The sequence below is a fragment of the Pelecanus crispus genome, chromosome 1 (assembly GCF_030463565.1).
Source record: "Pelecanus crispus isolate bPelCri1 chromosome 1, bPelCri1.pri, whole genome shotgun sequence".
Classification (NCBI taxonomy): Eukaryota; Metazoa; Chordata; class Aves; order Pelecaniformes; family Pelecanidae; genus Pelecanus; species Pelecanus crispus.
In genome coordinates this window covers 178,947,921-178,970,582 of record NC_134643.1, presented here as the reverse complement: position 1 = coordinate 178,970,582, position 22,662 = coordinate 178,947,921, and the positions used below count along the sequence as shown (strand labels likewise).

Sequence of the window (22,662 nt, the reverse complement as noted above, 5' to 3'; positions counted from 1 at the left end):
AAATATCCTGTATATCAAACAATTTATATTACATAATATGTAATATTTTATTTGTATATATAGGGGTATAAATATATATGTATACATATATACGTATACATATAAATATGTATTAAAAGTCTATGTGTGTGATTACTGCAGCTGTCAGGTATTGAAATAGAGCAGAAGTGAACCTCTTGCAATACATCTGTGCTAGCAAGTTAAGAGCACCAATGGGGCCAAATTTGTAGGACATGCTACCTGCTGTAGGTGCATTTCAGGAGCTAGCTTCCTATACCTTTGGCAAGCTCCAGTCTGGTCCTGTGAATACCCATTAGCAATTATGATGCTTTTTCCAGTTTAGTTTCATTGGAAAAAAAAAAAAAAAATCCAGTTTGCATGAATCCTGCCATCTCACTTGCAGCTCCAACTAAACTAACACTTACCAAATCCACCAGTTTTGCTTTTATTAGCTTGGTGCGTTTCTCTCCTGCCCCTGCAAAGTCTGGGCATGTGTTGAACCTGTCCTCCTTGTGAAGAAATGAGCATCCTGGGGATTTGTCACTATTCTTTTTCCTGGTACCTTCAAATGAGAGCCATTGCCTTGACTCCCTCAGATTCACCGTTGATCTGTTCCTTCAGGGTAACCAGACTCGTGAGCTCTCCCACAACAGCAAAAAAACCAAGTAGAAGCAAGTTTTGTAAAATTTGTTTTGTGAAGAAGGTATGGTTACCCTAATTCCTTACTAGTACTTCCTTTCAGGTTTTACTTGGTTTCAGGTTTTGACTCCCACTTTTTCCAGGGCATCCTTCTAGGTTGGCTAGAGGGGATGGGAACTTTCATGGCAACACTGAAGTTAAAATTACAGATATCCACTGACGGGCACCATCTAGGTATTAATGTGGTACTTTCCACGTTACTGTTCTGAAAATTTTGATGCAACCTCATATCCCATAACATATATAGCTCCCTGCTGAGCTGTATGCTCTAACTAGTTACCATGTCACTACAGTAAAATTCCTTCCAGATACTACCTCCCACAATCAGGACATCTTTAGCTTGTCACGGAGATTTCAAGGAGGTTTAAAATACTGATTGCTAAGGTAAAATATCAATTTCTGAAGATTTTACTTGTAATTATAGTAGAATTTTCTTTCTAAGTGGCAGTTTTCTTGTTCAAGAGAAAGAAAGAGGACTGAGAGGGATACGCCTTTTCAGTGGTGAGAGCGAGCTTTGGGACCTCCTTCACAGCTAAATGAGAGTACTTAGAAAGACTGACAAGACCAAATGGATGCCAGGGCTTTAATGATAGTACTTTTGCATTAGCAATTGCAAGCCAATAAACCATCTGACTGCCAGTGCTGTGCAATACAGTAATCCTACCACTGCTGACTGAGAAGAAAGTTGATTGGCAGAACACAGAAGACTCATTTTGAGTCCTTTTGTCTCTCTTGATCTCCTGGACAGCCATTCAGCAACTTGGATTAGAAATTTGAACAGAAGTGCACAGCATGTACATGGAAAACTCTTGGGCCCTTGTGAGCAGACTACAAGGACATGATGGTCTGAGCAGCAGGCTGTAGGAAGGTACGGTAAAAAGCGAACCACTCTATGGACCAGAACCAGCCACAGGTTGCCAGTTGGACCATCCTGCTCCACCAACACCAGAGTACCAAATATACCCTTCTGAAGACTGGTTAGAGTGAGTCAGTGTTTGAAGAATGTAAGCTACATGTATAGCCATGTTGCTATGCAAGTTCTAGTCTGTTTAGAAAACTGACAACAAGCTACAGTTAATCCCCTAAATGAGAGAGCCAAGACTGCAGTAGATAAAACTGTGGGTAAGACCAATAGTTAGAAAAGTGAATTGTGGCATGGGAGGAAGTTAGCTGGGCTGTGAAGACTATGGCCTGCCTGTAGAAAGCTGTAGGATCTTGAAAGAAATATGCAAAAAATGCTTCTTTATAACGAGTGGTTGGTGAAGAGTTTGGACCATAGCATAAAGTGACAGGAAAGGAAGTGAAGAGGCTATGAGAGATATTAAGTAGAACATTTACTTACAAGGGATCTATCGCATCCCTACAGGTGCTTCTGTTCCAGGCACAGGAAACTTGAAACTATGTGCTAAAGGTCCTGGGACCATGAAAAAAGACAAATCTACATGGATGCAGCAGGCCACCAATTAAACAGAAAGAAACCTAATTATTAGAAACAAAACAGCAGTAACAGCAAACATGTTTTGGGATGTACAGATACTGCAAGCATGTAAAGTTACGTATTTGACCAGCTACAGCATATTCAGTCTGATACTGTTTTCCACTGCTTTAAGAAAGGTAAATTGAAATATGCACAAAATTACAATGTCAGCATACAAAGCAATGATGGTTTTCATGAAGCATATTCCAGCATTGAGCGCATGCACTTCTAAACTAATGAACTAAAAGTTTCATGCCTTTTATTTGTGATGTCCCTAACACAGGAGTATTTGTGACTATATATGGATGTGTAGAGAAGGGATTGCAACTGACATTTTGAGCAAATACAAACAGAGCAAAGATAGGCATGACTGATGGTTAGAACAAACATCAGATGATTCTGCAACGCGTATGCAAGTCTGAACTCTCTCCAGTTTTCAGCTATATAAAATTATCCCACTCAAAAGCTTTGATGTTTAGTTCTGAATTGCTTCTTTCTTTTTTACATCACTGTCACTGTTTAACAATTAGATGGGACCCCCTAGAATAAAAAAGGTCAGACATCTTTTTGTAATGAATCAAAATTACAAATATTTTATTGGTAATTTAGTATGTTTACACTGTCTGAACCACAGAAGTTGCTATTTTAAGTGAGAACAGAAAATGAAATATAGAATTATTTTACACAGCTATACAGAACAATTAAAAAAAAAAAACTTTTAACATTATTTCAGTACATACAACATTCACTTGCTAAGCCAACTGTGTGTTGATTAAGAGCTGTTTTGGACAGGAAAATGCCACAGCTCACAGCAGATGCTCCATAACCATCAAATTTTGCATTTGATTCTCTGAGGTGTAATACCAGTGTATCAGTTCAGTCCACCCAGTCTGAAATGCCCTCTCTTAACTCTGAGAGAGCTGCGTGTAGGCAGAATTGAGAGCAGCTGGGGAAGTAAAATCTAGCTACTTCCTGAAGGCCAAAACACAGAGATGTGATGTAGTTTCTTACAAGTTTATTTTTTTCATCTCAAGCCATTCTGTGTCAGCTCTTCAAGCCATTGGGACAGATGACTCTTACTCTGTCACACCACTCTGGGCAAGCACATTGAACTCCTATAAAGATGCACATGCCTCTCTGCAGTTGTTCTGCTACCTGTGACCCCCTGTTTGAGGCTTAGCGAGTCTTAGACTGACTGGTTTACCCCACAAGCTGATTTCAACCTCTTTTCCTAACTTTTCTAAACAACTACTTTATCAAAAAAAAAAAAAAAAAAAAAGAGTATTTAGCTTTTTTTATTCAAGGTAGCAAATGTCAGCTAGGTTTTTTAAAGAGCTATTGCTGTGTGCTAATTCTGCTGCCCTAATTCTGCTCTCAACAAATTGAATGGTTGAACATTCATCGATTGCAGTCGATAGAGGAATACTGAGGACTTCAGAAAATGCTTGTTTCAGTATTAAGAGATTTGATTTTAGCTAGAACACAGATGCACTGGAGCTCTCCTGCGTATTCTTTTAACTGTATGAGAGCAGAAGCTTGGAAAATTTTATTACAGGAAAGGAGAGCTTCAGTAAAAATACTGCTTTGAAAAATACTGCAAAAAAGACAAGAAGTGTACTAATATGTATTTATTAACTCCAAAAAGTGGGCAGTATGTATGGTCCTTTGCAAAACCTAAATGTCTGACTTAGCAGGACTCATCTTAACAAAGAATTAGTCAAGGAAAAAATTAAAAATTTGCCAATACAACAGCTATATTTTAAATAAAAATAACAATAATATACATGTACAATATTGTAATGATCTATCTTGATGAAAATAACACTGATCAGTATCAAACTTAGGATTTAACTGATAAATCCTTAATAGATGAAACGCATTTCACAGAAATAGATGCAGGCAGGGTGAAGTGAAGTGATATTCATGGCTTACCGTGAGAAAGTTACCATGAAAGTTAAGGTAAAAATGTGAAGAACAAAACTTTAAATAGGTTTATATTTATAAAAGTTCGGCATTATAGCAGTTGGGTGCATGTGCTGCAGAAAGATGGTTAACAGCAACCTAATGGTAGACAACATACACACTTGCACACATACTCACACACAAAAACACGTGCCCATGCTCAAATGCATGTGCACAGGTCCTCAGCTTGATTATACAAGCATACACTTACTAGCTTTTGATGGGGCAACACCAGGAATGGGGTTCACCTCTCCTGTTTGTAGCTGTCTGTAAGGTAGTTGTAACTACCTGAAGTCAGATGAGATGAAACCCATCTAACACAACATCAGCTGAACATTTTAATGAAAACTGTTTTCATCCTGAGCATATTTAAGGAAGTTTATTAAAAAATCTGAAGTTAATAAAGACTGGGAAAAAAGGTAAAAATCCTTGCATGTGAAATTTGGAAATTACAAAAAAAATTCCTGAGTTTTGATAAATATTCTTATTATAATAAAATACCATGCCTATCGAAAACGTCTTCTATAAAAGCATGTTTTATGACATTTTTTCTTGAAAAACTCATGCCTTAGTGCACAAAATATGTTAATAAGTCTTTGGGGACATCTGCAACAAATTAATAGGAAATGAAAAGCCAAAGAATGTCCTGTCACGTATGTACAAAACATGCATTGCTCCTGGCAACACACATCATGTTTACTACAGGCATCTTTATCTTTCTGTTTTCTCACAGGGTCCTGCCCATATTTTAATACTTTATAATTAATTATGCTTCACTAAACTATTTACAGAAGCAGAAACTAATCACACATCTTAAGCCCATAAATATGGAACTACAGAAGTAGAACACATTCTCTAGAAGTACAGTTTGTGAATTATTTTCTTTATGAAGATTTAAATCTAAATGAAAATAGAAGTTCAAATTCTCCCTCTGTTTTCCTTGGTTGCATTTTTTCCACCTGCTATTTCTAACGGATTTTGCCCCAAGACAGTATTTGGATTGCAAGAACAGTTGTAAATTGTCGCAAAAGTATCTCGAGTGAAGAACTGTCAGGCTCTTGAATGCCTACTGTTTACATGGGATACAATCAATTTGTTTTCAGTTAAAAATAGATGGTTTCCAATACTAGCCATCGTTTTTATGGTTCTAGTAGTATTAATTTTTGCTTTTGGTGTGTTTTTATCTTCTCCACTGTCACTAAACACAGATAACGTAGAAACAGTGAAATGGACCATACCCAAGGTGCTGCCAAATGCACTGAACACACAAAGTGGTTACAAAGTAGTATTTATAGAGGCCTTGGGAGGGTCCTTCTAACAAAAATAGGTAAAAACAATCATCAGAGTGAAACGCACTTTTAACTTGACTGTATCCTTTAATATTTTCATTAGCTACCTGACAAAAATTCCACTTTTTTACATTTAAACTTCTATTACAAAGTATTTCATGTTTTATTTAAAAAAAGCCAAAATAGTGATGGTGGTTAATCTGCTTTATAAAAGATAATACATTGATTTATATATAATAATGGCTTTGATCCAATTAACGTTATATTATACTGCTTAGTAATTACTGTGACTTCAGTTCCTACAACTGTTATAGCGAATACAAATGATCATTTAATGTACAGGAAGTGGGGATCATTTGGAAGTGCTGATTCAGAAGTATTCAAGTGCTAACAATGACTTGTTCTTTCTATGCTTTTCTTCATGTTCCATAAATGACGATTTTATAAACGTCCATGATTTTGAACGTGACGCAGTTTTGTGGCAATTATTTTTTTATAACCTTTTCTGTGCAAACACAAAACTAGATTTTTCTAAACGTTACCATCTCATTAAGAATAATTGCCACTTTTACTTAAAAAGGCACCAGCATTAATATAAGAGAATATACCTTTTACACTTGCTTTATGAAGAGCTGTACTTGTTACTGGAGCGGAAATTATCATATCCGTGATCATTAGCTTTGAACTTTAAACAGGACTGCCTTTCCTCCAAGGACAACAGATCTTTGGATTGGCACCAGCAACACAAGCATGACTGTTAAAATAAAAGGAATAAACATTTTACATCATTTTGTTTTGCACATGTGGCAAAATGCACTGAAACGCTGCCGTTCTTCAGCAGTACAGTAGGAAACAGCAAGTGTGCAAGCTGCCATTTTGGGCTTACAGCGTAAGCAAAGAAACAAGCTTAAACTTTGCATTGCTCAAATGGCCACTAACTTCTGGCATGGCCCATTAGCAACCTGAGTACTGGAGGGCAGAGTTATATTGCGTTATATATAATAATGGCCACACACATACCACTGAGTCTGGTCTGCAATTCTAAATGCATCTGAAAATAAAATTATGACTCCTTGTTGTCCTTTCTCTGATAATCTTTCTTGGAAAAAAATGTATGCATGGTAATCTGTACTTTCTAAGCAAGATGCTGCTATTTAGTTGATTTTTTTGAGGAGGAAAAAAGAGAACTAAGTAGGAGAATGGTGAAAACCTACATACAGTTCATACATTTGCTAGATGTACTGCAGGCCTTTTGCTGATGCTACTGACGGGCCTTTGGGTGCTGGAAGTCCATCTGGGATCCTGCAGACCCACTTGTTTCCACACTCAGGATGGTAGATATCTCTTACGTGCTCTCAGCTCCAGTGACTTTTTCAGGGAGCCAGCAATGTGGACAGGGAAGACGAGACTGACACTAAAGCCTCTGCAACATATGCTGTCACCATTATGTGGGAAATACCCTACCACTACTCGATGTAGAGCTGACTGGCCTCTGATGGAATGATATAGCCAATAAGGAATTTACACAGCCAAGCAATAAGCCTAACAGTGGCCAACAGTTAAATGCTCGGCAAGGAAAGAAAAACAAGAATTTTTGGCAGGCGGTGTAAGAACCCTGATACAGTGTCTGAAGACAGACACTGGGGGAGCCACAAAAAAGCCCAAGTCTGGACATTTTCCAAGCAGACATGAAGGCTGAAGGACTTTTTTTGGGCTGCAATCCACATGTGATGCAGAGCCTGAAGTCCTGTGCGGAGAATTAGTGCCCAGGACTATTCACTCAAACCAAGGCCAAACTAGAGGCAGGCCTGTCTCATAAAATGTTGGTGTTGGAAAGGGACGAGTGGATACTTGCACCCTCTGCTTTACATAACTGCCCGCTGATTTAAGCGCTCGGTCAGGCTGGGGGGGGGTACCTGGGGTCAGCGCTCTCCCCACTGGGTTGCAGAGGATATGGCTACGTGAATCTCCGTAACGCGGTCCGAGTCTGCTTTGTCAGTGCTCTCGGAGCGGCTGGGTGCCAGCTCTAGTCAGGAAGTGATGTAGCACTGATTAGCATGGTGCTGAGAGGGTTTATTGTACGCTCCTCTCTTTTGCTTTCTCTTTTTGCCCCTATGATTTCTATGTAGCTTCAGCAGGAGAGGGAGAGAGCACCTACCATAACCCAGTTAAAGTTTAAAGTAAAATTTAATGACCATTTAAAACACATTGTGCATGTTAAGGAATGAATTTTACTGCTGACATCATCTTTTAACCAGAGGAGCAGCTCCCTGCAGCCTCTTACCTTAAAGCAGTTTTGGAATCTTTTGCTCACCAAATACAGAGCTATGGGATTGATGCAGGAATTCAGCGAAGCCATGTTAATGCCAATGTAGTCCATCACAAGAAAAAAGCTGTGTGGAAATTAAAGTAAGTGAGATACTTCTCATTTTTTCTGAAAAGGCTTAGTAGAGGTTCACAGCTATGAAAATTCACTCAGTTTCACTCAACCAAGACTATTAAACGTAATAGTAAAGGGGCTTATATTAACAGGGTTAACTCATGGAGATAACAATTGCGCTCAGTAATAAAGTTTGAATCAGTAGACCATTCTCATGAAAGTGATTTCAGAAGATCCAACCCCCTTAACCTGTGGGAGGAAGCACTCATAAGGTTTTCTTCACAGATTTAATCCTAGCTGTTCTGTTGAAAACGGAGACAGAAATTCCTCCTCAGCCCTCGTAACATCACCGCAGGACAGTCCCAGAAGGGATGAGGAGAATACAGGCAAACAGGACAGAAGCCCTGTGTTCATGGGATGCCTCATAATTTCCTGACTCTGCTACTGGAGTGAAACCAGAGTGCCCTGGATGAAGAAGCCTGGAGAACTTCAGACGCACAAAGTAAGCTAGTTCATTAGGAAATCCAAATATGTTTATGTACAATGTCAGCAGCGCACAGGCATTTTATTTTTACAGTCTCACCTTAAAAGTTCACATCTGTTGGGGTCCTTCTGATCATAAATAGTGAGCTTCAATATTCTGCTTAAGTGAAGTGGGAGCCAACACAAGGCAAAAACAAGTACCAGACAGAACACAGTTTTGGCCACCTCACGTCTCTGAAAAAAGAAAATTGGACAGAACAGTGTGATAGTTTCTGTCTGTCTCTTGATTGCTGTTGTCTTCTAACACCTAAACATTTAATAAACAAAATAAAACCCCTATCAAAATAGGAGTTAGGAGAACACCAGAATACCTTATTTTCTTGGAATATGTACTTAATCTTTTCTGTTCTTTTAGATGTCTTGCACTGATTCTCTGTACCTCGAATTTTAAAAAGTATGAGTAATGAAATGAAAAAATCAAAGACATAAACCCAGTCATTTAAATTAAAATGAAGAACATATTCGCCTCCCCAATCACTTTTAGATACCAGCTTGTATTCAATTGTATTTTGTGCTTTGATCTCAGGTCTTATTTTAAATGCCCCAAGAGATTTCAATTACAGCTTTATTGTGGCAAGAGGAAAGGAGCACAAATATACTTTATAGTACAAATGTAGTTTAATTCTAGTGACGTATGATGTTTGTCTCTGGTGCACTACTAACTTGGAATGTATTTTAGAATGTGTTTTGTTCTGCTAACATGTACTGCTAACCTCTCTATAGTTCAGCGTGAAACTGATTCAAAATAATTAACAAATTTACAGCACCAGCTTCTACATTACAACATGACTTCAGTTTTCATTACAAAATATCCAGCTCTCATTATTGTAAAGAAAAAATAAAAACTATAAAACTTGAAGTATTAACACCAAACAGGAAAAAAACCACCAGTTTTTTGATTGCCAGTGAAAATCTTAGGTTTCTAAGAGATCTGAGAGAGATATATATTTATAGATATAAGAATTCAGCAGCACCACTGTTAGGAAGCTTCTCCTTAGTAGCAATCTTGAAGCTGTTATACAAGAACAGAATAATGATGTGACAGTAAAGTCAGTAAAGGTATTACTGTCATCCTCTCTACAGTCAGCAGAGCTGTCAGGGATAAATGTTTACCTGTTTTAAGTGGTCATTTAAAGCAATCTGCATCCCACTTTTCTTTCGTAACATCTCACAGGTCATGAGAGTATAGAAAAATGCTGTGATAGCCAGTGGCAAACAGAAGTAAAAGCTAAACAGCCACCAGTCTTTAGCTTGCTTGTAAAACTAGAAGGAAAACAGAAGCAAAAACATTGTTAGGAGTTGAATGTTGAGCATTTTGGAAACCATGTTATAACTAATCAGCCAGTCTGTCCTGAAAAGCACCTCTGCAAGGTGTACATTACGCCCAAAGCCCACAAAAAGGCAAAAGTTTTTGAATGCTCTTCTTTTAACCAATATACTTCAGAAATTTGTCAGCATTTCATTTAACATTATATTCACCTACATTTCACATAGGCTTATGCACATTACAATCCACACAACACTGAGAAGATCTGAACTGTTCCAGAGGTTTTATAAATGTCAGTGTCTTACCATCATAAAGGATGTTTTCTGCGTGGGGTGAAGCAGGCAGATTCTAAGTTCCTTTCCTCTGTACTCCATTGTAATCATGTCAAATGCAATAGCTTCTGGAACGGCCAATATCACCGATATAACCCAGATCAGTACAATTTCAACAGCAGTCCACTTCGGCACTCCAATTCCTTTAATGCGACTCCAAGAAGCAACTGCTCGGTACCTGAAGCAACAGCACACATTTGCAAATTAAAAATATATGAAAACCCACCTGGTTTAACTGGCCTAGACTCAGCTTATTTGTATTATATCAGCTGAGTGGAAAGGCAAATTTGAGCCAATGCCCGTACTGAAAAGAAATTATAGAGTTTGCTGAAAAAATGGGTCTCACCTATCTATGCTGAGGGCACACAAACTCAACACTGTGATGCCCACTGATGCCTTTTGAATGAAGGGTACTAATTTGCACATTTCGACACCGAAGGGCCAATCCTCTGCAAGCAGCTGTGAAAAGAAAACAACAATTAGAAATGAACCATTTTTTAAAATAATTCCCAAAGCTGCAACATAGACTTTTCTCTTCATTGTTTTTCTTTTCCACCACGTAAAACTTAGCCAAGAAGAACCTTTTCACTCAGGAGTCTCCAAGGTGTGTGTCCTAAAAACTAGGCAGTAACTTCCCAGTCGCTCCCTGGCTGGGCAAGGATATGAATAAAGGCTTAGTCCTGACTTCTTAAGCCCTGCAAACTCCTCTCGTTTTGCTTCACCACCCCAGTGTCTATGGTAAAAAATGACTGAACAGGTGAAGATTTCCCTCATCTTTGTATTGGTTTTATCTGTCTTGAGTGTTCATTGTTTTTCTTATATGCTCCAAGTTACCCTTCATTTACTAGAAATACAGAAAATTACTTGAGGCTGATCAGAACAGGGACAAAGCCAACAACTGCACATCTGGGGTGGGGTTTATTTGAAGCTTGGTGTCTATGCTCCCTCAGCTGAGAAGTCAGGCAACACTGGAGAGCAATGTATCCCATAGTTTTGAGCTGACCACCTGATAAAAGAAGGGACCCACTGGACACTCAGGTAGCCTAAAGAGGTAGTTTGAACTAAATGTTTCACAGCAGGTAAAGACAGATCAGATGAAGCCCACACTGAAGTTCTTTATTGACCAGTTTTCCAATGATTCTGTATTACAACACTGAAAGGACTATCTGTACATTGAGCATACCTATAAGTGCTACGGAATAAAGAAAACAGCACAATGAATTTTATATGGTTCAATTGCACTTTAGGTCATACACTTTAATGGAAATCTTCTGTCATATCCCTAGTGGTACATTTTAGCTGATTTAGGGGACAAGACTTACTGGGCACAGAAAGCACCCTCCTCACAGCTGATGCTGTGAACCATTGGTCTGTTTCTTCAGTTGTGAAACATTTAATCTTTGTACTCTGCTGTGACCTGCTCCAATGGCTCAAATACACCACAGCAGCAGCCAAATCTTCCAGTTCCTCATAAAAACAAGACAATCCAGAACAGACATTATGCCAAGAAATAGTCACAATCATTATATATAAAAGTAAACTCTCTGAGTTTCTGTAAGTAGTTAGATTATCTAAGCCCATCTCTGTTTTCCATAACTTTCTTCAAATGAGGCCTTTTGGATCTGTTGCAGATAGAGGGCTACAAAATGGAAAAGGAAAGGAAAGAACAGTAACTACCCAAAAGAGATTGCAAAATCTTTCCCTTGGCTCAGGTCTCCTCACACATCTAGTTTAACAGGGATGTAAGAAAAGAAGAAATAGGTCATCATACTGTCTAGGTTCTGCTGCGGACCAAAATGATTTAAAACAGCCACAGAGTTGCCTGCTGACATTGGTTTGGTTCAGCAAAGTCCTTAAGCACGCATATGTGTGCATCTAAGGATAAACAGTTACAAGGTCCGAGACAGTTTTTGAAAAGCCTTGATATAATTTAAGTATCATTTTATTTTAATTCAAAGGAAGTTAAGTACATTTCATGACCACATGCTTTTGGAAATCTCTATGAAGTGCCCACCAGTATTTTCAGGTACCAGAACACCTTCAGAAATCTGCTTTAGTCCTGTGCTGAAACGGGGTCTTTGAAAGAAGAGCAGTAGGAAAACTGTAACATAGCCCAGCTTTGATCTATTTCTTAAATGATCTACTTAAGTAAGACAAAGAGTATAATGCTTCTGAAGAAATGAAGCAGAAAAATAAATTTTAAGGATTTACGTTTCTTGAGAATTTCATGGAACGTAGTAAAGCAGAGGAAGTAGAGATGAGGCTGTAATAACCATACAGTATCTTTTACTTATGTGATGTGGGAAAATAACTCAGTCTGTAATTAAAGTATTTTCAATAAAGCCTCTCCCTGAGACTTCTTTTGAATTGCTGTAAGGGGTTGATAGTAACAAACTATTAAAATTGCAATGTGAATAATTACAGGTGTTCTAAATGTACACTCTACAGAATCCAGTGACACCTGGACTAATTTAATTTATATCAATCAGGCAGTGAACCTCCAGCCTACCACACCTAGTTGCCATAGGAAGCAAGGACTGGGTAGCAAGTACATTGTATACTTGTTTATAGTATCTATTGTATATTGTACATGTGTATATATTAAACCAGAGATGACTCATTAAAAAAGCACTTCAAAATTAAAATATTTTGTTTTTCTTTGAAGAACTTCAAATTCAGAACTTTGATCAAATTTCTATTGGAAGATTCTGTTGAAGACTTTTAGCTACAACTAGCTGGTGTATCTGCAAGATACTCCCTGTCTCTCTTCCCTAAAATCACAACTGTTCAGCCACACATCAGAGATTTCCCTGAAGTAATGCTTATCTCTCAGGTGCAGACAGCCACACCTGTGCTCCAAGCTGACTGGATTTGAGCTAGCTCCAGTCTGGGAGCCATATGGCTGGATTGTAATGGGGCTGCACATGAGTGAATGCGGTCTACCGAGAGAAAGGGTGCATTAGCTTGAGTTTAGCATAACTTCAAAATATCACTCGCATTCAGCCAGCTTAATCAGGGGCAATTGGATTGCAAACAGCTGTCTGCATTGGATTGGAAAAGCATGCCCTTTTTCTCTTGCGGCTGATGTATTGCGAAATTTGAGCATTTTAGTGCGTGAGTCCTAAGTTTATCATGGTATTGCAAGTGGTTAATGATATGCTTTGCAACAAAAGCTTGACAACATTAAGAAAGTACAAGGAAAAAAGTAGAATGTTTTAATTGCTGAACTATGCTTCCTTCTTGTTTCTGTTTGTCCTCTGTATTGCCATCTCCTCAAAACACTGCCATAAAGTACTGTAAAAATCCACTGTAAAGTATTCAGGAGCATCGTATTTGTGGACAAGGAGCAATGATTATTCTTAGTGAAGTACAGATGTAGTCTAATGCAATTTTGTATGGGTAAAACAATTTGCTTATGATTCATAACAGTGTATCTGTACAAAGAGTGCCATTTTACAAATGATAAATGGCTTACAGTCATGAGATATTGCCAAGTGGCAGCAAAGAGAAAAATAATGTTGTGTTTTCAGCAGTAAAATGCCAAGAAGGCTACCACTGGCCGTATTCTGAGTGACCTTTTCCAATGTTTTATAGTCATTTACTTTACATGGGCACAGTTTTAACTGCTAAGCCACAGAAATGTGTTGAAGATAAAAAGAAATAGAATGGAAGGAAAGGGAACACATTGCAGAAGGATGTGAAATCATACGTAAAAGAACTAATACATCTGAGGCACTCCTAGCAAACACATTTTCAGTCCTGGCACAGATCTAAGCCTAAACTGATGTGAAAGCTGCACAGCTATGAAAGTAGCCCCAAGAGATGTCGTGACTCAGAGACACACCTGTGAATTGCAATTCCTGCCCTGCTTCCTCTTGGTTGTGCAGGAACAGAAAGATGTTCATAATCTGCTGCTGGAATACGCCAGCATGCGAGCACCGCACGCTGCTGCTCTCGATGGCTCAGCTGCTGAGGCCACCAGCCAGAAGGCTGATCCCATGGCTCCAGCCCACTACTCTTGACTTTCTGCAGTCAGGTATGAAGAAGTAGCGAAACGTGCACTTATTTACATCAGTGTCCTAGTCCCGAGCAATAAATGTGCACGGAAATGCAGAGCAGGAATTCGTACTTCCTCCTAGCTGTGCATTCACAGCAGGTCTACTTCACAGGATGATGGGACTCGATTTTCATAATGATGAATTGCAGAGTTACAAGGGAAATCAGACATGCAACTGTATGCCTAATTCACAAGTAACATTCTTTTCAATGTATCTATGAAATGACTGGCAGATTTTCACCTCATACTTTCGAGACAGAGAGGTCAGGCAGAGAAAGTATTTTTCAGTATTTCATTGGAGCAAGCATTTTTCAAAACAGGAAATTTGCCCAGGAAATTAAGCTTATGCTCAGGGATAAGTCAGACATTACAAAATTTACTAATATTTAACAATAATCATGATGTCAGGGTGGGGATCTTCCCTCTAGACAAGGAAACGTATTTCCCGCTTCCTAGTTAGGCTAAGAATGTTTTACTGATCTATCCCATAAACAGTGTAAATCTTAACACGAGGCATGCAATTAGTTTCTTTTCCTGTGTCTTTATTAGTAACTTCAGCTTAGAAGCTTCGTTTTTTTAAAAAATACTTACTTAAGACCAAGTAATATCAGAAAGACATCTTGAAAATGTCAGAAACCTCATAATGTGTTTTCAAAGTAAAAAATTTCTGCAATTTCACAATCCCAGTGAAAGGACTGTGTCAAAAGTAACCATTACGAAAGCCGTGCTGCTGTCAGATTGGGAAAGCATAAACACAGGGTAGAAGCAAAAAACCAAGTAAGATGAAAATTGTTTTGAAATTTGTCACATGGTATAAATAATGAATATATGCATAATGAAAAAACTGCTCTGAATTTACAAATCTATACTGACATCACCTAATGTATTTCAGTTTGGTGATCCACCATGAAAACTACGTATGTGTACCTTCAACAACGTACGGACATTTCCGCTACCCTATACATTGGACTTCAGAGTAGATTGTTCCCATCTAACTATGGAACAAAGTTACCCCCCATTGCCTGCAGAGTCTAAACAGGTTCCTCCGCTGGACAATTCAGATCTTTCTTAAGTGCCTATAAGCTACGTTATTGACCATAAAGGGTTCCTAAGCAAAACAGACTTCTAGCTTAGAATCATAGAATCATAGAATCATAGAATCATCTAGGTTGGAAAAGACCTTTAAGATCATCCAGTCCAACCATTAACCTACACTACCAAGCCCACTCTAGACTAATCAAGGGTAGACCAGACTAAACCATATCCCGAAGTGCCACATCTACCCGTTTTTTAAACGCCTCCAGGGATGGTGACTCCACCACCTCTCTGGGCAGCCTGTTCCAATGCCTGACCACCCTTTCCGTAAAGAAATTCTTCCTAATCTCCAGTCTAAACCTCCCCTGGCGCAGCTTAAGCCCATTTCCTCTTGTCCTATCGCTAGCTACTTGGGAGAAGAGACCAACACCCACCTCACTACAACCTCCTTTCAGGTAGTTGTAGAGAGCGATAAGGTCTCCCCTCAGCCTCCTCTTTTCCAGGCTAAACAACCCCAGTTCCCTCAGCCGCTCCTCATAAGACTTGTTCTCCAGACCCTTCACCAGCTTCGTTGCCCGCCTCTGAACACGCTCCAGCACCTCAATGTCTTTCTTGTAGTGAGGGGCCCAAAACTGGACACAGTATTCCAGGTGCGGCCTCACCAGCGCCGAGTACAGGGGGACAATCACCTCCCTGCTCCTGCTGGCCACAGCATTCCTGATACAAGCCAGGATGCTGTTGGCCTTCTTGGCCACCTGGGCACACTGCTGGCTCAAGTTCAGCCGGCTATCTACTAACACCCCCAGATCCTTTTCGGCCAGGCAGCTTTCCAGCCACTCCTCCCCAAGCCTGTAGCGTTGCATGGGGTTGTTGTGACCGAAGTGCAGGACCCGGCACTTGGCCTTGTTGAACCTCATACAGTTGGCCACGGCCCATCGATCCAGTCTGTCCAGGTCCCTCTGCAGGGCCATCCTACCCTTGAGCAGATCGACACTCCCACCCAATTTGGTGTCGTCTGCAAACTTACTGAGGGTGCACTCGATCCCCTCATCCAGATCATTGATAAAGATATTGAACAAGACTGGCCCTAAAACAGAGCCCTGGGGAACACCGCTCGTGACCGGCCGCCAACTGGACTTAACACCATTTATCACTACTCTCTGGGCTCGGCCACCCAACCAGTTCTTTACCCAGCGAAGAGTATGCCTGTCTAAGCCGTGAGCTGCCAGCTTCCCGAGGAGGATATTATGCGAGACGGTGTCAAAAGCTTTGCTAAAGTCCAGGTAGATGACATCCACAGCCTTTCCATCATCTACCAGGCGGGTCACCAGGTCATAGAAGGAGATCAGGTTGGTCAAGCAGGACCTGCCTTTCATGAACCCATGCTGGCTGGGCCTGATCCCCTGGTTGACCTGTACTTGCCTGTGGAGTTCGCTCAAGATGAACCTCTCCATAATCTTCCCCGGCACCGAGGTCAGGCTGACAGGCCTGTAGTTCCCCGGGTCCTCCTTCCGGCCCTTCTTGTAGATGGGCGTCACATTGGCAAGCCTCCAGTCATCAGGGACCTCCCCTGTTAACCAGGACTGTTGATAGATGATGGAAAGTGGCTTGGCAAGCTCCTCTGCCAGCTCCCTCAGTACTCTTGGGTGGATCCCATCCGGCCCCATAGACTTGTGAGCGTCCAGGTGGCATAGCAGGTCATTAACTGCTTCCTCCTGGACTATGAGGGCTCCATTCTGGTCCCCATCCCTATCCTCTTGCTCAAGGGCCTGAGTACCCTGGGGATGACCGGTCTGGCTGTTGAACACAGAGGCAAAGAAGGCGTTAAGTACTTCAGCCTTTTCCTTGTCCTCGGTGACAATGTTCCCCCCCACATCCAGCAAAGAATGGAGATCCTCCTTGGCTCTCCTTTTATTGCTGATGTACTTATAAAAGCATTTTTTATTGTCTTTTACAGCACTGGCCAGATTGAGTTCTAGCTGGGCTTTTGCCTTTCTAATTTCCTCCCTGCAGGACCTAACAAGATCCCTGTACTCCTCCTGAGCTGCCCGCCCATGCATATGGTCAGAGATCGATAAACTTTGCTAAGAAATTCTGAGATGAACTTTGCAAGACCTCAAGTAAGTGGTTCAGATGTTGAAAGAAAGGAAATAATGCATTTCTCCCAAGTGGCCAAGAGTTGTAATACGGAATAGTAACAATGTTTTCTAAAGACAAGCATCTTGACTTTTTTGGAAAGTTAGGAAAAGATCAGCTTTATCATGATGCATGCCCTCTAAGTACTGGCATTACAAGAGTTAGTAAGGTCATCACAAAGACATTTCCATGGAAATCCTGCCTTTTTCAGAGCACAGATGGATTAACATAGGGGCCAGTTTGTGTCTACATGGGATATGCAGTCTCTAGTCTGGTCTTTGTTATATTTCCATTTTGTTATATTTTGATGATGCTATATAATGTTAACTACACTTTTTATGTAATCCTTAAAATTACTGAAAAAAAATCATTGCCTACAAAGCTGACTTTGGCCTTTAATCATTGGTTTGGATAAAGACCAGTTTTTGTTCCTTCCCTGGAAATTTTTTTCTCCGCTCTTCCATTGTGCTCTGAGATAAAGGAACCTGTGACAGTATTTCCAGGTAGATATTCTTCCTCAGTCATTTGTGTCACAGCAAATTGATAGAGTTCAGAAAGCCACACAAGAGTGTGCAGAGGATAGGTTGTTCCCCCGGTTAAAAATCCATTGGAACACGACAATAAATTGGATTTAATATAAGAGAATAAATATTACAAAATGAGAGAGAGCTATGTTGTCTATATATCAGAAGAGAAAGCACATTACTGTGATATTTGATTATGGCTATTTTAAGTCTATGTTCCTATCTCATTACACACATAGGCATGAGAGGCAGAGCTAAGGTAAGTTTGGAATTTCCAGTCCTGATGTTGTTTTGCTGTCTTACACGTGGGAGTTACCAACTTTATCCATTTGGGAAACTGAGCATAAGCCTTCCAGAACTGCAGACCTGTATTGTCAGGGGTACAAGCTTCCACTGTCTTGTCTTCCAAAGATTAAGTGCAGAGAAGGACATAAAAAGCTCCCTGACCACCTACTCTATCCTTCTGCTCCTCATGTTCACACCTTGAATTGCTGTTTGTGGCCTCAAATTTGTTGATTTGACATGCTTATGTAGCCTGTTTCGTGAAGCAGTTCACCAGGCGTAGGACCACCTTCACATCCAATTAGTAGCAATTTTGCAAAGTATTTACACTGCCACAACATTATGTACTGCAGAGTGATTGTCTCAGACTTTTCTCTACTTGCTGTTCTGCAGTCCTGGGGGTACAGCCAAAGCCAGATTGTTTACCAGGACCCTGAACACCAAAAGGTCTTCCAGGTTCTGCACGCGGAACTGAACGCCCCTCAAGCCCACACACAGTTTCCTGACGGTGTGACAGATTCCAATACTTTCCATTTTCTACTGAATGTATTGATCGATATTCAAATTTATCAAGTGCAATGGACTAATTAGCATCTTACACATTGGACTGCATTTGCCTCACAATCTAGGAAACACCTGCTTTTCTTTAGACACCCTCAACTTAAGACATGTAAATTTTCATTTGTGTATTGTTTCAGCTGCTTACATATTCACTGTTCACAGGGGACATCTTTTGCAGTTATCAGTTTTAATACCTAATAAAATGCTGCTCCTAGTGCAAATTCCGAGTTCTCTCTTACGGGTCTGTTTGGAAAGCATTCACAGACACTTTCACACTTTCTATTACAAGTGTTGTTGAGTAAACTGCTGGCATTTTATTAACATCAGAAATTCTCTCACATTCTTTTTCACACAGCTGTCTAACTGAGGATCTGGTAGCAATTCTGAAGATCTGTCTCATCCAGTTTAAAATTGTTTCAAATTGCAAGTTACAACTGTTAAGTACACTTGATTTACAAACCAAGCCTTTGCTAGCCTTTGTTTTTCCCATACCGCTGGGTGATTATAGCCAGCTTTTGACAGCATTACTGTATTGTCCCTCATAACGTTGCTCTGCGGATGGACTTAAATGGGATATGGAGTTGATGAAAAATTATCATCAACTCAAACCTCACTCAAACTCTTATTTTTTATTAAATAAACACAATGTCTAAGGCTTGTTTGTTTTTTTTAAATCACATTTATTCAAAAGTCCCGTTTTAAACCAGCAAGTATTTCACTCATCATTGTAAGGGATAATAGAAATTTATTATGGGCTCTTCATTAAGACGAGTAGCAATGTGGGAGATTTAGCACCTGAGAGCTATTGCTTAGCTCCTAGCATTACCAATAGCACAATAAAAATCCTGGACTTGCAGCTGGTATGATATTTACAGGTTTGCAATCTGACCTTTTATTCCTCCTGCTCCAGCCTACTCATAATGATATACTTGATGACATTCAATCAAGATAAGGACTGCGGTATATCATTGCATGTTATCATTAATTTAATTTTGAAATAGTGTCACTGAGATTGCAAAGTCTTGTACTGAGCAGCTGTTATTGATTTAATTTTTGATTTTTTCTGAGAACAGATAAAAAAACCCCTTTTTGTTCAGTATCTTTTTTCACCAAAATACAGTTTGTTCAAAACAGCTTAAAGTATTTTGTTTCATAAATTCCACTCTCTCTCAGAAGAGTACACGCCTCTCACAAGAAGTAAGATAAATGTATAGTGTGGAAAATACTGAAACTCCAAGTCTAAGAACTCTCGTGTAATCCAAATTACCCAGCTCATAAATTTAACACAGTTATGATGTTCCCTGCTTCGTAATATTTCAGTACTTTAAAAGGATAAAGATACAGGATTCTCCCATTTCAGCAGCTTCTGAAGTAATCACTATGGATACAGAAGACTAAATTCAAAACCCGTCCCTTCAATGCGGTTTTCCAAAGCTAAAAGTAACAAACCCCAGAGTTTACAAACATGCGTATGAAGTGAGGAGAAGGAAAAGATGAAGGCTCTCGTGTTCACTTTATGCAGTAACTGATGGGTGCTCAGGGACCCAGACTGTAAACTCTCAAGGCAAGAAGATGCCTTGTTATTTCCAGCATCCCTCCCAAGAGTACTGCTCCCAACCAGAGGCTGGATTCGACTGCCCAACGAATTCCTAAGGACAGAGGCACTGCGCAAGCTGGGTGGAAGAGACGGCTTGCTACTCCTTCCGCGGCAAGTCTTACCACGTCGAAGGGCAGAGTAAAGAAGGTGCAAGAGCAGCAGGTGTGGCTTACTCCCTCTCGGCTGCCCATGCACCAACACTGGCCAATGGAGGAAAGGGTTTGCCGCTCAGGAGAGCATCATGCCTCACAACCGCTGGACGTATAAAACTAATACAAGTCGCTCGGTTTGAACGAGCTTGGTTCCTCCTGAAAAAGTCCCCGTGCCAGCAGGGACTTTACGGACCCATGGGGAGCACATGACTAAGCCCGCCCCAGCTGTGCCGGAGGGAGCGAGTGGTACCCACCCCACAGGAGAGGGTGTCCTGTGCCTCCCCCTCCATTCCGCGGGGGAAAGGAGGGGAGCCATCACCCCTTTGCACATTTATCTATTCCACTGATTTCCTTTATCCCCAGGACAGCGCCTGTTTCCAGGTGACTTTCAGAGCCTGGCCACCTCCAGCCGCACGCTGCTGCCCCATTCCCAGCCCGGATGGCTGAAAGGGTTGGGACTGGGGCACGGAGGGGGTGTCACGCACGTGGGGCGGCAAGGGCAACGTCTGGCCAGAACAGCACCTTCCGGCACGGTTTCCAGCCCCCGGGTGTCTCCCGGCCAGAAACGGGGCGCGTTTTCCCGCAGCAGCCACGGAGGCGCCGGGTACCCCGCCGGGGGCCGGCGGGGAGCGCCGAGGCCAGACCCCCGCGCCCGCTGCGGGCCCCGTCCCCGCCTCCCCCTCACCTTGTAGACGTTGATGGGGATGTCGATGATGATGTGGAGCAGGTCGCCCAGGGCCAGGCTGGCGATGAGGATGTTGGGGCCGTTCCTCATGCACTTGTTCTTGTAGATGATCCGCAGCAGCGTGGAGTTGCCGATGATGCCCAGGACGAAGACGAGGCAGGACACCACCGTGTTGATGTACTTGAAAGTCTCCTTGATCTCCGTCTGCCCCGTGCACATGGGGGGCGAGGCCGAGCGCGGCCGCCCGCCGGCCGCCCCCCCGCCTTTGGGCAGCGCGGCCGGGCGGGAGGCGCTGGGCTCGGCGCCCCGCAGCGCGGGGGTCCCGGCCGTCGGGGGGGCGGCCTCGGCCGCCGCCGCCGGGCTCTGCCTGCCCGGGCCCGCCTGGCGCAGCGAGCCGTCGTCCTCGGCGGCGGAGCGGCAGCTGAGGAGCAGCAGGAGGAGGGCGGGCAGCCGCCAGGGCCGGGCGGCGGGCATGGCGCTGCCTCACGGCCGATCTCCCGCCGCCGTCAGCGCCGACCTGCGCGGAGAGAAGGGACAGGGCGTCAGCGCACCGCGCCCCGCCGGCCGCCGCCATCGCTCCCGCCGCTCGGGGACGGAGCCGGGGCGCTGCCTGCCCCCGGACGGCGACGGGCGGCGGTGCCGGCGCTGCAGCCGGCGGAGCAGCCCAGCGGCGAAAACCTGCGCGGCGGCTGGGGCGAGAAAGTCCCCTCGGGCCGGCGCTGCGGGGCGTCGCCCCGCTCTTGCCCCCCGCTCCTCTCCCCCTCACCGAGACGAGCCGAGACGAGCCTCCCCGCCCGCCGCCGGCGGGGCTCTGCCTGCCGAGCCGGGGAAAGGCGCTCCGCCGCTTGCCGCGCTCCGCGCCCGGCCGGCTGCCCGCTGCCGGGGCCGGCTGCCCGCTGCCGGGGCCGCTGCCGGGGCCGCTGGCCGGCGATGGGCGCCGCGGGCCGCCGAGGCGGGAGGGACGGGCGCTTGCGGCGGGACCCGGCGGCCGTCAGCCCCGCACCAAACCCCGTGGCTAAAGCCGCGCCGGCGGGGCAGGCCCCCCTCCTTTTCTAAAACATTCGACCGCATCTGGCCCATCACTCACGGCCAGACCCCACCCGCGCCCTCCTCCCCAGCCGCCCCCCGCCCCGCGGAGCCGCCGCGGAGCCCAGCCCAGCCCAGCCCAGCCCAGCCCCTCCGCCCTCCGTGCCTCCCCCCGGCCGCGGGCAGGAGCCCCCCCGCCCCGCCGGAGTGCTCCGTAGCTCGGTACCCGCCGGGCGATCTGCCCTGCGACCTGCACCTTTCGCGGCCCTGCCTCGTCTCGGAGCAGGTTGCCTGTGGCGGCCTAAAGAAGTCATATTTGCGGGTTTTGAAACGTTTCGGTTGGTTGGTTGGGGTTTTGGTTTTTTTTTTTTTTTTTTTCCTTCAGATCAGAAGGGTTGTTACAAGAGGTTTTGGCATTGTCAGAGGACGCCTGCGGGGAGGAAGAGGCCTTTTCCCCGCTGTCCTCTCCGACACTCGTTCCCAGTAGCTGGGTATGGGGGTTCTCCCTCTGCATTTTATTCCCCCCTGCAGACAGCCCCCTCACGCCTCCAGAGCGGCAAAACCGCTGGAGAAGCTGCTGGTGCAACACGTAGGAGATTAATACCACGTTTGAAAGTGCTTCCCAAACCGGGCTACTTTTGTAAACTCTTCTTATATC

At 43.0% G+C, this 22,662-nt stretch overlaps 1 protein-coding gene across 1 annotated transcript; it reads right to left on the bottom strand.

Annotated features, from left to right (window-relative positions):
* Window positions 1-6,049: 6,049 nt before the first annotated feature.
* Window positions 6,050-21,452, bottom strand: EDNRB (endothelin receptor type B). The gene is made up of 7 exons (XM_075717320.1): window positions 20,979-21,452; window positions 10,296-10,408; window positions 9,923-10,127; window positions 9,464-9,613; window positions 8,391-8,524; window positions 7,712-7,820; window positions 6,050-6,181 (listed from the first exon to the last, which is right to left on the bottom strand). Exons 1-7 carry the CDS (start codon window positions 21,450-21,452, stop codon window positions 6,050-6,052), a joined length of 1,317 nt encoding a protein of 438 aa, XP_075573435.1.
* Between the last annotated feature and the right edge of the window lie 1,210 nt (window positions 21,453-22,662).

Coding starts and splice junctions, on each gene's coding strand:
- EDNRB (XM_075717320.1), bottom strand. CDS start 21,452: ATGCCCGCCGCCCGGCCCTGGCGGCTGCCCGCCCTCCTCCTGCTGCTC. Junction 10,128..10,295: donor TGTGCCCTCAGCATAGATAG/GTGAGACCCATT, acceptor CTGTTGCTTCAG/GTACCGAGCAGTTGCTTCTT. Junction 9,614..9,922: donor AGAAAACATCCTTTATGATG/GTAAGACACTGA, acceptor TTTTCCTTCTAG/TTTTACAAGCAAGCTAAAGA.